A 12,876-nucleotide genomic window follows, 5' to 3' on the forward strand; every position below is an offset into this window, starting at 1 on the left:
ACCTGGTTGGGTATAATCTCAAAGTTCTCCATGACATACTTCCTATGCAAGTAAAACACACACAAAAACATTCCATTAAGATATTCGTTAATGGAGTGGCAGAAAAGAGATCTAAAAGGCCTCATAAGCCAGCCATTTTAAAAGTACAGAGCAAATGAAGGAAAACCAACAACTTTCTTTGGGAATGTTTACGCAGGAAACATTCCTCCCACACTTCTCAGTTCCTGGGGCATACATTATGCAAACTGCTTTACCGCAGCACCAATCTCCTTTTTTCTTTAGGAACCTTTTGTGTCCCCACCCTGTTGCAGGCTAGCTGGGAGCACACCCTCCACCGCCTGCCGGCTGCCAGAGCCACACACATAATGTGGGCTTTGTTTACGTGTCCATAAATATTTGACAATTCAGAAGCACTGCAGTTCCCAGCACGAACAGAAAGGAATATTCCTAGGCAATTTCAGGGTCATCAGCACACTATAAGGGCTCCCCCAAACAGAGACAGACACGCAAAGACAGGAATGAGGGGGTCACTCAGGGTGGGAACTATGTCAAGTGGGTCAGTCAGTCTCTGGGGTAGATTTGCCAAGCTGGCACTACAGGTATAGGAAAAACTGAAGGGCTTTGTTGCTCAAAGTAAACTTCTTCTACCTGACCATTATGCCTTGGCATCCATTTGCACATGTATTAGGAGTGAGCTAAATCCCTTAGCTAAATTCAAATGGAAACCTGGCAGCGTTACTGGCTCTTACACTCTTCCTGCTGGAGAATTCCTAGAAGAAAATCCCAGACTATTCACAGTGCCATTCTTTGGTGAAAGCTGCAATTGTAGGTCTGCAGCCACATACAGGGTAGAAGCCCACCTATGTAGCAGAGAGTCAACAATAAGGACTTGATAAGGGTCAGTAATGGCTCCTGGGCTTGCTGAAATCTTAAGTACTGTGCTATGAACGGTAGCCCACAAAGTCCATTTAAAGTGCTCAAATATAAGGAATTTTCTGCTCTTTCTGTACTATTCCCTATATCTAAACTCCTCATTTAGTTCTGACCTCCTACAAAACTAAAATCAGTTTATTTTCCATTGATAATAGTGACTTAATAATCAATTGGTACAACAAGGGCAAACTACAAGGGAAAGAGCTACCTGTAGTCCTGATATCATTTTCTTTGCTTCCTCCATTTCCTTTTCTAAATATTCTTGTTGTTCCAACAGCTGTTCTTCCCATGAGGTCTCCAGATAGGTTCCAGGGCTCCCTGGCCTCCAGTCTTGAGATAATGGAGAATCTGTCCCCTCTACAAAATGAAAAGAGGGAGTACAGTTCATGTTGAAGAAAACTGATTTCCAGCAGACAGCGTTCACAGGGTAGCGTTCACAGGTTCAGGTCACCTGCGTTCTGAACCTGTTCTCGTAGCACAGACTGGACTCTCCACCAGGTGGGGTTGTGAGGCCTAAAGAATTGGCTGTGAGCTCAGGCCTCAGGCTCACTTGGTGCTAGAACAATCTATCCTCTTTTAAAACTTAGGAAGTAGTAAGATTTCCTCCATGGGAGCCTTGGTATGTGCCACACAGACTTCACCCCTAATTCTTAGAACTGGCATTCCAAGAGCCTGACTTTGCCAGGTACAAAAAGAGGAGCTGTCAGATGCAATGACAACAAAATCTTACTGGTTACTCTGAAACTTTAGAGGGGAGACCTCAATTCAATATTCCTTTGAGCACTCAGTCATAACTGAACCACTTTCATATAGAATACTGTGTGAGTCACACAGCAAACAAACCAATAAAAACATACCTGCACAAACTGTTTAATATCACTTTTATTTTCCTAGCTTTAAGGTCTCTTTGCTCTGGTTTCCTTGTCTATTTTATACTATCTAATTGTATGTACAGCCATTTAAAATGAATTCTAGAATTCAGAAAGGCATAAACTCTTTCAGTGAGTTTCTTCATTCATGAGACGAATATAATAACCCCTCTGGGTTGCTGCGAAGATTAAATGAGGTAACTTATGTGCAGGGCCTGCCGGTGCCTGGCCCAAAGCGGCACTCAGTAAATGCTCTCCCTCTCTCTCTAAGGCCTCAGGAGTTTTGACTCAGTAACATGACTGACTCTTTGGTACTAATGCCAGGGTTAGATGGGGAGCAGAATACAGAAGAATTCAATTCCAGTTTTTCTTCTGAGGGCCTCTGTTTCATTACAACTCTTGTGGGTAAATAAAATTCTAAGTCTTGCACTTTGCTTCTTACATGTTTCTCTCTCTATGTAAGAAAAAATAGAGAGCAACTGAGACAGATGGAAGTCTAAACAAAGGGAACTCTTTGTGGTCCTTTCTGGAGCTTCATACCAAGGCTGATATAGACCTGCTCTCTATTCTCTGTGTCCTCACAGACACCTCAGCTCATACAATACATTTCTGGTCCCAATTTAAGTTATGTAAGTCCTGCAATTATTTGTATAAGATAGGAATAATAAAAGTGTTTACTTGAGTAAGGCTTTTGACTGTCCCAAAGTCATTTTCTAATTCATAGGCAGCCAGCTGAGAAAGGGCCTGTCTATGCTGCTGCAAGATTTTTGACAGCTAGGACATCAGAAATGACATTCTGCAAGAGGATAACCACACTAATTGGATCAAAATCATTAGAGCCCTCTAGTGCTGACCCTGCACGCACAGACCATGGAGATGGGGAAGGCCAGGGAGCTTATTGGTGGTCGAAACCTCTAAATTCTTCAAGCTGACTGTTCCTTGAACCAGCCCAGGCAGGCGTAGAGACAGTACCTGTTCTGTTCTCTATTCCTTCAGAGGGAATAATCGCAAAATCTGCCTTCTCTTCTGACTGGGTTATAATGGACTCGCTCTTTGCACTGTGGATTGGACTGGGTGAAGTCAGGCTGTGATTGAAGAAAAAGGAAGAAAAACAATTATTATGAAGAGTTGTTCAGAAAGCAGCTTTCATAATTTATTCCTGAGAACAGGAACAGGTTCTTATTCATCTAACTCCTCCATGGATAACACAGTACTTGGCCCACAGAAAATAAAATATTTATTTAATGATTAACTTTTTGAATGAATGAAATTAATATTGAATAAAGGAATGACCCAGTCCTGTAAAGTCTTTCCCACAACGAGGATGTCTTTAAGCCTAATTCATTGAGAAGAGATTTACCAAAATGATGGGTAATCTAGCATTCAAAGAACTCCAAGTTTTGTTTTGTTTTACCTCCCACCACCTCCTCCATCACCATCCCTGGGCCCACGTTCAAAGATTGATGCCAGTCTGTGTCTAGTAGCTTTTGGAGCTAGAAGGAAATTTTATTTCCAAAACACTGATCTCTCACAGATACAGGCAATACCAGCCAAGTTATCATGGCAGATCAGCTCTGAGCTGATCACAAAAGAGAGTACCGGGTGGGGGTGGTTCAAGGGGAAAAGTTGCTGGAGGGCGTACATTGCCAGGCTGGGCAGAGGAGCAGTTATGTATCAGTGATTGAGCTAGAGCATGACAAGGGGAAGATAATATGTCAAAAGGGGAAAGACTTGCTAGGAATAGTGGAGTAATGGTTTACTTGATTTATTCCTATCAAAGAGTTATTTATATTTCTGACACAATACTTTCAAATTGTCCTCAGAATCTTCTCAACAATTCTTAAGGTTTTGTTTTGTTTTATTTTTTTGAGACAGGATCTCACTCTGTTGCTCAGGTTGGAGTGCAGTGGCTCCATCATAACTCATGGCAGCCTCAAGCTCATGGGCTTGAGCAAATCTCCTGCCTCAGCCTCCCGAGCAGCTAGGACTACAGGTGCATATGATGCCGGGCTAATTTTTTAATTATTTTGCAGAGCAAGGTCTCCCCGTGTTACCCAGGCTGGTCTCAAACTCCTGGGCTCAAGTGATCCTCGCTCCTCAGCCTCTGTACTGGGATTACAGGCGTGGGCCACCGTACCTGGCCCTTAAGTTCTGATATAACTACTACCCTTGGAAGGAACTAGGCAGATTTTTCAGGGAAGTGGAATTTTAAATCTCCAAAAAAACAGCAAATCTACAAGACAAGATGGGAATGTGAGGCTGGTGCTTCCAAGTGACAAGGAAAAGGAGTCTCGAGCCATCTCTCTTTGCACTGCACCTTGAGAACATCAGCACTGAAAGAATCTCAGGGGCTGAGGGGTCTCCTGGCCCAGCCCCCTCTCAGGAATTCTTTCCAAATCTATCACCCAGACAACAGTGAAAGTGGCTAGGATTCACTGACCCACTTAATGTGCCCCTGAAGTCTCCCAGGCGAATCCTCACAACCACGATCAGGAGTTAACATTTTGTCTTCCTAGAATCCAGTAAAAAACAAGAGCCAGGCATGGTGGAGGTAGCCAGGCACTTCAAAAGCAGTGAGGCAGCTTGAGGACTAGTGTCTCATCCTCCTCACTGTCCGTATTTTAGGTGCTTTGCTGGGAATGACCTCAACTAGAAATACATTCTCTTCCTTCTTAGAACCACAGAAAACATTTTAAAGCTTTTAAATTGAAATATCAAATTAAAGAAAGTTGCTTAACCATATCTGTAGATCTATATCTATAGATCTATAACCCAAACAGGCAGGAGGGGTAGGGAGTGGCAAGAAGTGATATTCTGAAATAGCAATTGCTTTCTAGAACTTTCTTATTCATCTTTCACCACTTAGGCAATCTTGACTTCCAGGCCAACATGAATTAGCTGCTTGAAAAGCTCTCATCCAAGTGTACTATGTCATTCACAAGGAGAGGTTTTGATTTGTGCCTGCTCAGGCCTCAGCATTTACCTTCTTAGAGAAATGGGAATCCAAGCGTAGAAAGCGGCCTGCAAGAGCTGCTCATCTTTGAGAAACAAGAAAACAACACTTTCTCATCTGACAAGGTGCTATGGATGACATGTTCCATCCTCTGACTTTGCTGGACCACAGTTGTTACGTGTGAGACAAAGTCAGGGAGGAGGCTGCAGTGTGAACCTAGGATGCTAGAAAACTGCTTTCCTAAAAGCACAGACGCATGCTCAGCTGCTTCTCCTTCCTAAGAGTTATCTCCCATATAAGGGCAGAAGGAGGCGGATGTCTGGATATCCAACCCCGCTGGGGGAGTGGCAGAGCAGCCAAAGGAAAACAACATTTCTCTTTCTTGAATTGAAGCTGCCAATGTGAGGCCACCGAGAGGTGAGACCATGAAACTCGATGGCCAAGTGGAGAGATAAACGACCTCAGGCAGGAAACTCCCGAGGCACATGTCAGAGCAGGCACCCTGCTGCCTCCCTAAAGAAGTACCTCATGGACAAGGAATATGCATTATATCCTCTGCCCCAGGTCAGAGAAAAATATTTTGATGCTAATTAATTATGTATATGCAGGCTCCTCCCTGATTAGCTTAAAAGTCCTATTTTATAAACAATCCCCTACTTAGCATCATAATCCTCTCTGAGGTCAGAGAATGACTGATCAGGTCTGGCTGATACATTTCTTAATTCCCACAGGTCTAATAGCTCTTCTATCTTAATTTATCAGACAAGCAATCCTGCAGCAAAGATACTTCCAAATCCCACTCAAATTAATTTTTTTAAACGGGTAATAGGCAATAAGGAAGAGTCCCATATCCTCATGAAGTGCCCTCCCCCACCAAAGACCCTGGCAGACGCCAAGGGCTACTCCACCTCCCCCCATGCTGGCTCCACTTCCAAAGCCCACCGTATTTTATAGTGATAACCCCTGGTCAGCAGTCAGTCCTCCCAACATAGTGCTCCCACCACCCCGCCTGTCTCTGGCCAACAGCATCCTCCAGCCCTGCCCCTGCTCCCACCCAGGCCCCCCACTTCCAAAGCCAGAGTGGCTTCAGCTCACCATTTGACTTGCGTCCCTCCCATGGTCCCCCTCCTGTCTCGGGCTTCAGCAAGCCTGCGTCCCCGGGTGAAGTGGGAGGCTGAGAGTCACATTGCTCCCAAATTCAGGCATGTCTCCCCGCGCTGGGGCTGGAAAACGCCTCCACGGGAAGGCCAGCTAGCGGAGCTACTGGCCCGGCTCGCTGGAGAAAGTGGGAACGGCGGCGGCGGCGTCTCGGCCCCAGCGACTGGGATGCTCCAGGCTCTGAAGCGCGCAGTCCCGGCCGCTCAGACTGTGCCGCAGCCCGGCCCCGGCGGAAGCTGCCTCCCCTCGCAGGCTGCCGGCCCCTGGCCGCTGCATCTTGGCCTCCGCGGACGCACGGTGCTGGGCATCCCCCCTGGCGGGGGCATCTCAACCCATCTCCCACTGGGAGGGAGGCTCCCGCCTCGAGTCCCCAGCGGCGATCCCACTCCGTGCCACCTTCCGGATCCCTCCCCGCCCCTCCCTCTGCTCCCTCCCTGGGCTGTCACACGCGGCGAGGCAGCCGGGCTCCGACCCAAGCCAGCTCCGCTGGCCAACCGATCGCTCTGGGCGGAGGTTGAGGGTGCAGGCCAGGGGCGGGGCTGGGCGGGGTGGGGTGGGGGTGGGGGCGTCGACGAGGGGTTGGGGGATGCGAGGAGAGGAGATTGGGAGCCTCAGGATAGGCAGGGGAAGAGCCGCGTATCGGCAGAATCACGAGGAGGGCTCTGGCGGTCTGAGTGCTGGGGAGCCCCGCACCAAAAACCTTGCCTTCTCCACTCCGAGCCCTCCCTTTGTGGACGACGGGTGGGTCGGACAGGTCAGGCCCGCATGGGGCTCTGGCCGCTCCTCGGGGTGAAGACTGACGCTCCCCAGGAAAATTCGCCGAGCACCTATCCCCTCCCACCTTCCCCTCTGGCGTTTCGTGTGTTCTTTTTAACCAACTAAGGATCATTTTGCTTGGCTACAATGAGGCTGGTATGCGGTTTTCGGAGCAACAGGCTGGCAGGGATTCCCCAGGGCGTCTCCGGAGGAGCAGTGGCAGGGAACGAGACACCCAGGGGCTATCCTTCCTTCTGAGTCACTCCCGTCCTGAGCAAGCCACATCTGGGGGCTCCTGCGCTCTTCATGGGTCACAGAGCCACTAAGTGGGCTCCCTGGGGGCGAGGGCTAAGAATGTGCGGGAACCTGTTGGGTTCCAGATAGCGACAAGAAGCCCTCTCCTTCCCCAGGGGCTCACTGAGGAAAAGGCAGCTACTAACCCAGCATGCCAAAGAGCTGGATGAGGGGTCAGCATTAGAAGAAAATGTCAAAATCGAGTAGTGAAAAACAGGGTAAAGCAAACAATTCTCCCCTGGCCCCTCTCCTAGAAAACTGTCACCATTAGCTCACTGCAGCCTGATAGCCGGTGGGCCCCTCATTCACACATTCACAGTCTCACAGCCCTCCCCTCAGTCCTCCTGCCTTGGAGGAGAAAGCAGGTGCCCTCAGGAAGAAATCCACTCTTCCTCCTACCCCCAACTCTAGCAGGCACTGTCAGGCTCAGAAGAGTGAAAGGCCTGCAGAAGTGCAGGAAGCAATAGATATCATCACACAACAAAAACATCCTTCGATTCTGCCCCAGGTGATAACCTAAGCAGTAAGCAAGGAAGAAATGATTTAGATTCTCATTAAAAGCACACCTGCTGCTTCATGGGCACAGGGCTTCCTTTTGGGGTGATGAAGATGTCTTCTGAGTGGATAGAGGTGATGGTCGCACCACATTATGAAAGTACTAAATGCCACTGAATTGTACACTTTATAATGTTTAATGATTAATTTTATGTTATGTGAATTTTATAAGGAAGAGCACACCTATTAAATGTAAAAGGTAAAAAGTTAGCAAGGTTACCAGTATATTAAAATACTAGAAAGAGTTCCATATGACCTCAATAAATTAGGAAATGGTGCATCAAAATAGGATGGAATTTTATGAGAAAAAAAAATAGGAGGAAGAAAACAAGGACACATAACATACATACAAGACAAGGAACAATTAGCCCTAAATAGAGCAGATTACACAGGGTTGGGATAGGAAAGAAAAGGTCATTAGAGCATAAATTATGATTCAGCAACAAAATGAAGTTAGTAAAAACATGATCTGGGGAGTGTTTACAGAAGCACAATTTACATGAGCCAGTAAAGTAATCTTTTTCTGCCATTGATAAGGTTTTTATTAGGGCACTGTATCCTGTTTTGGTCTCTGTACTTGGCTCTAAAGGATACAGACAACTTTTAGCTAGAGTCCCAAACATCATTAGTTTGCTCAAACGCATACTAATCAGCCACAGTTCCTGTAGAGGAAAGTTGGAAACATTCTAATGCTCTAAGACAACTCTGCTCAGTTTCTTCTCTTCTATGAGCTTTACACAGACTTTTCAGGCCTTAACTTAAGAGTTACAGTTAGGCTCAAGGACAGTACAATGGAACTGGCTATCATAAACACTGGCACCTGATATGCAAATGTCAGAACCACTGGACTGGGCCCTGACAGGTTCCAGCCATGCCCCCATGTGGTCACACTTAAGCACTGGCACTGGGACTGCACAGATTCCATTTGTGGGAAATAAACCAGCACCCCACCCTACCTTCCTACCCTTCTACTAGCACAAACCCACAAAGCACTGCTAAGGGGTATCCCTTTAAAGCCAAACATAAACTGACGGGAGAAAAAGGGCTTAGGTGCCTTTTTGCTTGTTGTATTGTTACTTGAAGCCGAGAACTCCGAAAATCCCCCAGAATTCAGGTTTCAGAGACCACAGTTACCTGCAGCAGCTGGATTCAGACGGGGACCTTTGTTGCCCTTCATACTGCTGCACTAGGGCCCGCACGCTCCAGTATGGATTCTCAATTTCTTCATCCATGCTGCTGTTCCTAAAGTCAAAGGACACCAGCAAAGGGAGGGTGTCAGTCCTTCAGATCAGATCAACTCAACAAATACAGATAGACTGCCACTCTGCGAGTAGTATACATAGATGAGTAAGACAAAACCCCTGCCTCAAAGACACTTGGTACCTAGCAGGGAAGGCAGACAAAAAACAAGTAATTCACCAATCTCTGCAACACCTCAGGGTCCTGCTCTCTCTTAGCAGATACACAACCCACAAAGCATTTCCTGCCATGACTCCCAGGACAACCTGACCTTTGGGTACATTCCAGAGTAGAGCTTCCCCTAGATGAACCGAACACTGCTCCCACAGACCTCCCAGTGAAGAAAACACACTGTGCCAAAGGCGTATATTTAAATTTTGGGCACCAGCGCAAAAACTTACATGTAAGATTCCTTTACTTCCTGCTGAATGCAAAATAAAAATAAACATCTCAGAAGAAAAGGCTTTTCTCTTTTGAGAGTGCCCTCCCCTACCTCCCCACTCCATGTTCTTTTCTGCAATCTGGGGCTGTTTGGGTGACGTTTCTATCTACGGCACTGTATCATCTAACAGAAGAAGTATCAGAGAGAGGGATCAGTTTCCATCCCCCGATTTCTACCCTTACCTCTGTCTGTATCGAAAGACATCCCGTCCTGATCGGGACATGTCATGACACACATCGGCCAGAGCAGCAGCTGCTCCCTGGGCAACAGCAGTGGCACAGTGTGGTCGGTGACTTTGCAGAGGGGCTCTGGAGTCCCGTCCTTGGTTCACCGTCCTGCTAGAGCCAGGTTTGAAATGAGCCGCCAAGGCAAGGACCAGCCTCATGATAGACTTCAGGTTGCCGTCCACAATATCTGAAGGATAAAACGGACCAAGAATAAAACAGACCAAGAGGTCCTAAGAGGGAGGCAAAAGCTGAGGACTTCTGCATTTAATACATTTTGCTAGTGATACAGGTAAGCAAGGCAGTCAGGGTCTCAGTCCTCACAAAGCTCTGGGCAACAAGGGAGACCAAATATATAACAGCAATGACAATAAAGTAAGATCATGTGTTTTGATAAGAGAAGTACAGGATTCTTTGGGAGGTCAGAGTAGAGACATCTTATCTAGATGGCTCAGAGAAAGATTCCTAGAAGAAGTGGGTTCTAAACTGAGACTTGATTGACAAAGAGTAGCACATTAGTTAGACAAGAGAAAGACAAAGAGTATTCCAGGAAGAGGGAACAGCAGGTGTGAAAGTCTTGAAGTGGGAAAGAGCATGCAATATTAGAGCTACGCCATCTAATATGGGAACCATTAGCCACCTGTAGCTATCAAGCACTTAAAAAGTCACTAGTCTGAAATGAAATGTGCTCTAAGTGTAGTATGTACTTAGCATACACACATGCCCCCAAAATGCAAAATATCTCGATAATTTTTTATATTGATTTCATGAAATGGTATTTTGGATATATAGAGTTAAATGAAATATTATTAAAATTAATCTCACCTTTTTTTTTTTTTTTGAGATGGAGTTTCGCTCTTGTTGTCTAGGCTGGAGTGTAATGGCGTGATCTTGGCTCACTGCAACCTCTACCTCCCAGGTTCAAGCAATTCTCCTGCCTCAGCCTCCTGAGTAGCTGAGATTACAGGTGCCCGCCACCATGCCCAGCTAATTTTTTATATTTTTAGTAGAGATGGGGTTTCACCATGTTGGCCAGCCTGGTCTTGTGACCTCAGGTGATCTACCTGCCTCAGCCTCCCAAAGGCTGGGATTACAGGCATGAGCCACTGCGCCCGGCCCACCTGTTTCTTTTTTTACGATGTGGCTATTAGAAACTCCTTTTTTTTTTTTTTTTTTTTTTGAGACGGAGCTCACTGTATCACCCAGGCTGGAATGCAATGGCACGATCTTGGCTCACTGCAACCTCTGCCTCCTGGGTTCAAGCGATTCTCCTCCCTCAGCCTCCTGAGTAGCTGGGATTACAGGTGCCCACCACCACGCCCAGCTAATGTTTGTATTTTTAGTAGAGATGGGGTTTCACCATGTTGGCCACACTGGTCTTGAACTCCTGACCTCAAGTGACCAGGAGTGTGATCAGGGAAGCCTAGCCTCCCAAAGTACTGGGATTACAGGTGTGAGCCACTGCACCCGGCCTGCTATTAGAAACTCTTAAGTTACCTATGTGACTTGCATTCTATTTCTGTGACACAGCACTGTGGTGGAGGAAGTGAAAGAAGTTCAGCATAGCCAGAGCCCAGAATGCAGGGGGAGACAGGGAAAGGTGAGGCAGCAGGGGGGTGAATCACAGGGTGGATCACACAGGACATGGGAGGCCACAGGAAGGACTGTGGATTTTATCCTAAGGGTCCTCAGATATGGAGGAGTGGCATGAGTATATGTACTCTTAGAAAGATCATTCTGACTGCAGTGTGGAGAGCAGATGAGAAGGGGACAAAAATCAATGCCGCGGGACTAACTCAGACTGTTACACTTCTCCAGGTAAATGACAATGATGTCCTAAATGGCAGTGTTCCCTCAAAATAGCTGACTTTAATGGGCCAGATCCCCAAGCCCACTCCACATGGGAACCAGATCAGAGGTATCGTGGAACTCTAAATTTTGCCCTAGAAATAAAAGAGGAATGTAGGCAGAAAACAGTGTGGTAAGTCTGGGGAAAGTCAATGTAAGGAAATGGGTAAAATTTTATTTTTTAGCTTTGTAGCCTTTAAATATACGAGTCTTGGAAAAGGATTATTTGTATTTGTTTTTTTCTTTTTCACCTTTTGTTTTAGAAGCAGGTGGTACACATGTAGGTTTGTTACAAAGGTATATTGTGTGACGCTGAGGTCTAGGGTACAACTGAACTCATCATCCAGATAGTGAGCACAGTACCCAACAGGTAGTTTGCAGCCCTTCCCCCCTCCCTCTCTCCCTCCTCTAGTAGTCCCTGGTTTCTATCATTCCCATCTTTATGTCCCAATGTGCACCCAATGTTTAGTTCCCAATTATAAGCAAGAGCATAATGGTGTTTGGTTTGCTGGTTCTGCATTAGTTTGCTTAGGATAATGGCCTCCAGCTGCATCCATGTGGCAACAAAGGACGTGTGTTTTTTTTTTTTTTATGGCTGCATAGTATCCTATGATATATATATATATATATATATATATATATACCACATTTTCTTTATTCACTGCACTGTTGATGGGCACCTAGGTTGATTCCATGTTTTTGCTATTGTGAATGGCGCTGTGATGAACCTACGGGTGCATGTGTCCTTTTGGTAGAATGATTTATTTTCCTTTGGGTATATACCCAGTAATGGGATTGCTGTAGTTCTTGGAGAAATCTCCAAACTACTTTCCACAGTGGCTGGACAAAGTTACATTCCCACCAACAATATATGTGTCCCCTTTTCTCCACAGCCTCGCCAACATCTGTTATTTTTTGACTTTTTAACAAAAGCCATCCTGACTGGGTGAGATAGTATCTCACTGTGGTTTTGATTTGCATTTATCTGATTAGTGTTGATGAGCTTTTCTTCATATGTTTGTTGGCCACTTGTATGTCTTCTTTTGAGAAGTACTGTACATGTCCTCTGCCCACTGTTTAAGAGGGTTATTTGTTTTTGCTTGTTGATTTAAGTTCCCTACGGATTCTAGATATTAGACCTTTGTCAGATTCATAGTTTGTGAATATTTCCTCCCATTCTATAGGCTGTTTACTCCCTTGATAGTTTCTCTTGCTATGCAGAGGCTCTTTAGTTTAATTAGATTCCAATTATCAATTTTTGTTTATGTTGCAATTGCTTTGAGGATTTACTAATAAATTCTTTGCCAATGCCAATATCAAGAAGGGTTATTTCCTAGGTTTTCTTCTAAGATTTTTATAGTTTAAGGTCTTATATTTAAGTCTTTATTCCATCTTGAGTTAATTTTTGTATATGGTGATAGACAGGGATCTAGTTTCATTCTTCTGCATATGGCTGGCCAGTTATCCCAGCACCATTTATTGAATAGGGATTCTTTTCCTCATTGCTTATTTTTGTTGAGTTTGTTAAAGATCACATGGTTGTAGGTGTGGAACTTTATTTCTGGGTTCTCTAGTCTGTTCCATTGGTCTATGTGTCTGTTTTTA

At 45.6% G+C, this 12,876-nt stretch overlaps 1 protein-coding gene across 3 annotated transcripts in view; it reads right to left on the reverse strand.

The window, feature by feature from the left end:
- DIXDC1 (DIX domain containing 1) overlaps window positions 1-12,876 on the reverse strand; it is a 96,479-nt gene that overhangs the window by 39,558 nt on the left and 44,045 nt on the right. The window contains exons 4-7 of one of the 3 annotated variants that reach the window (XM_003253137.4): window positions 9,382-9,613; window positions 8,653-8,760; window positions 2,775-2,887; window positions 1,142-1,290 (exon numbers count right to left, since the gene is read on the reverse strand). In XM_003253137.4, coding sequence (XP_003253185.1) covers window positions 1,142-1,290; window positions 2,775-2,887; window positions 8,653-8,760; window positions 9,382-9,613 — 602 coding nt within the window. Of the gene's footprint in view, window positions 1-1,141; window positions 1,291-2,774; window positions 2,888-5,850; window positions 6,389-7,639; window positions 8,761-9,381; window positions 9,614-12,876 lie in introns of those variants that run through there. The other 2 variants (XM_003253138.4, XM_030794714.1) reach the window with 2 other exon arrangements.

The sequence above is a fragment of the Nomascus leucogenys genome, chromosome 15 (assembly GCF_006542625.1).
Source record: "Nomascus leucogenys isolate Asia chromosome 15, Asia_NLE_v1, whole genome shotgun sequence".
In the NCBI taxonomy this organism is placed as follows: domain Eukaryota; kingdom Metazoa; phylum Chordata; class Mammalia; order Primates; family Hylobatidae; genus Nomascus; species Nomascus leucogenys.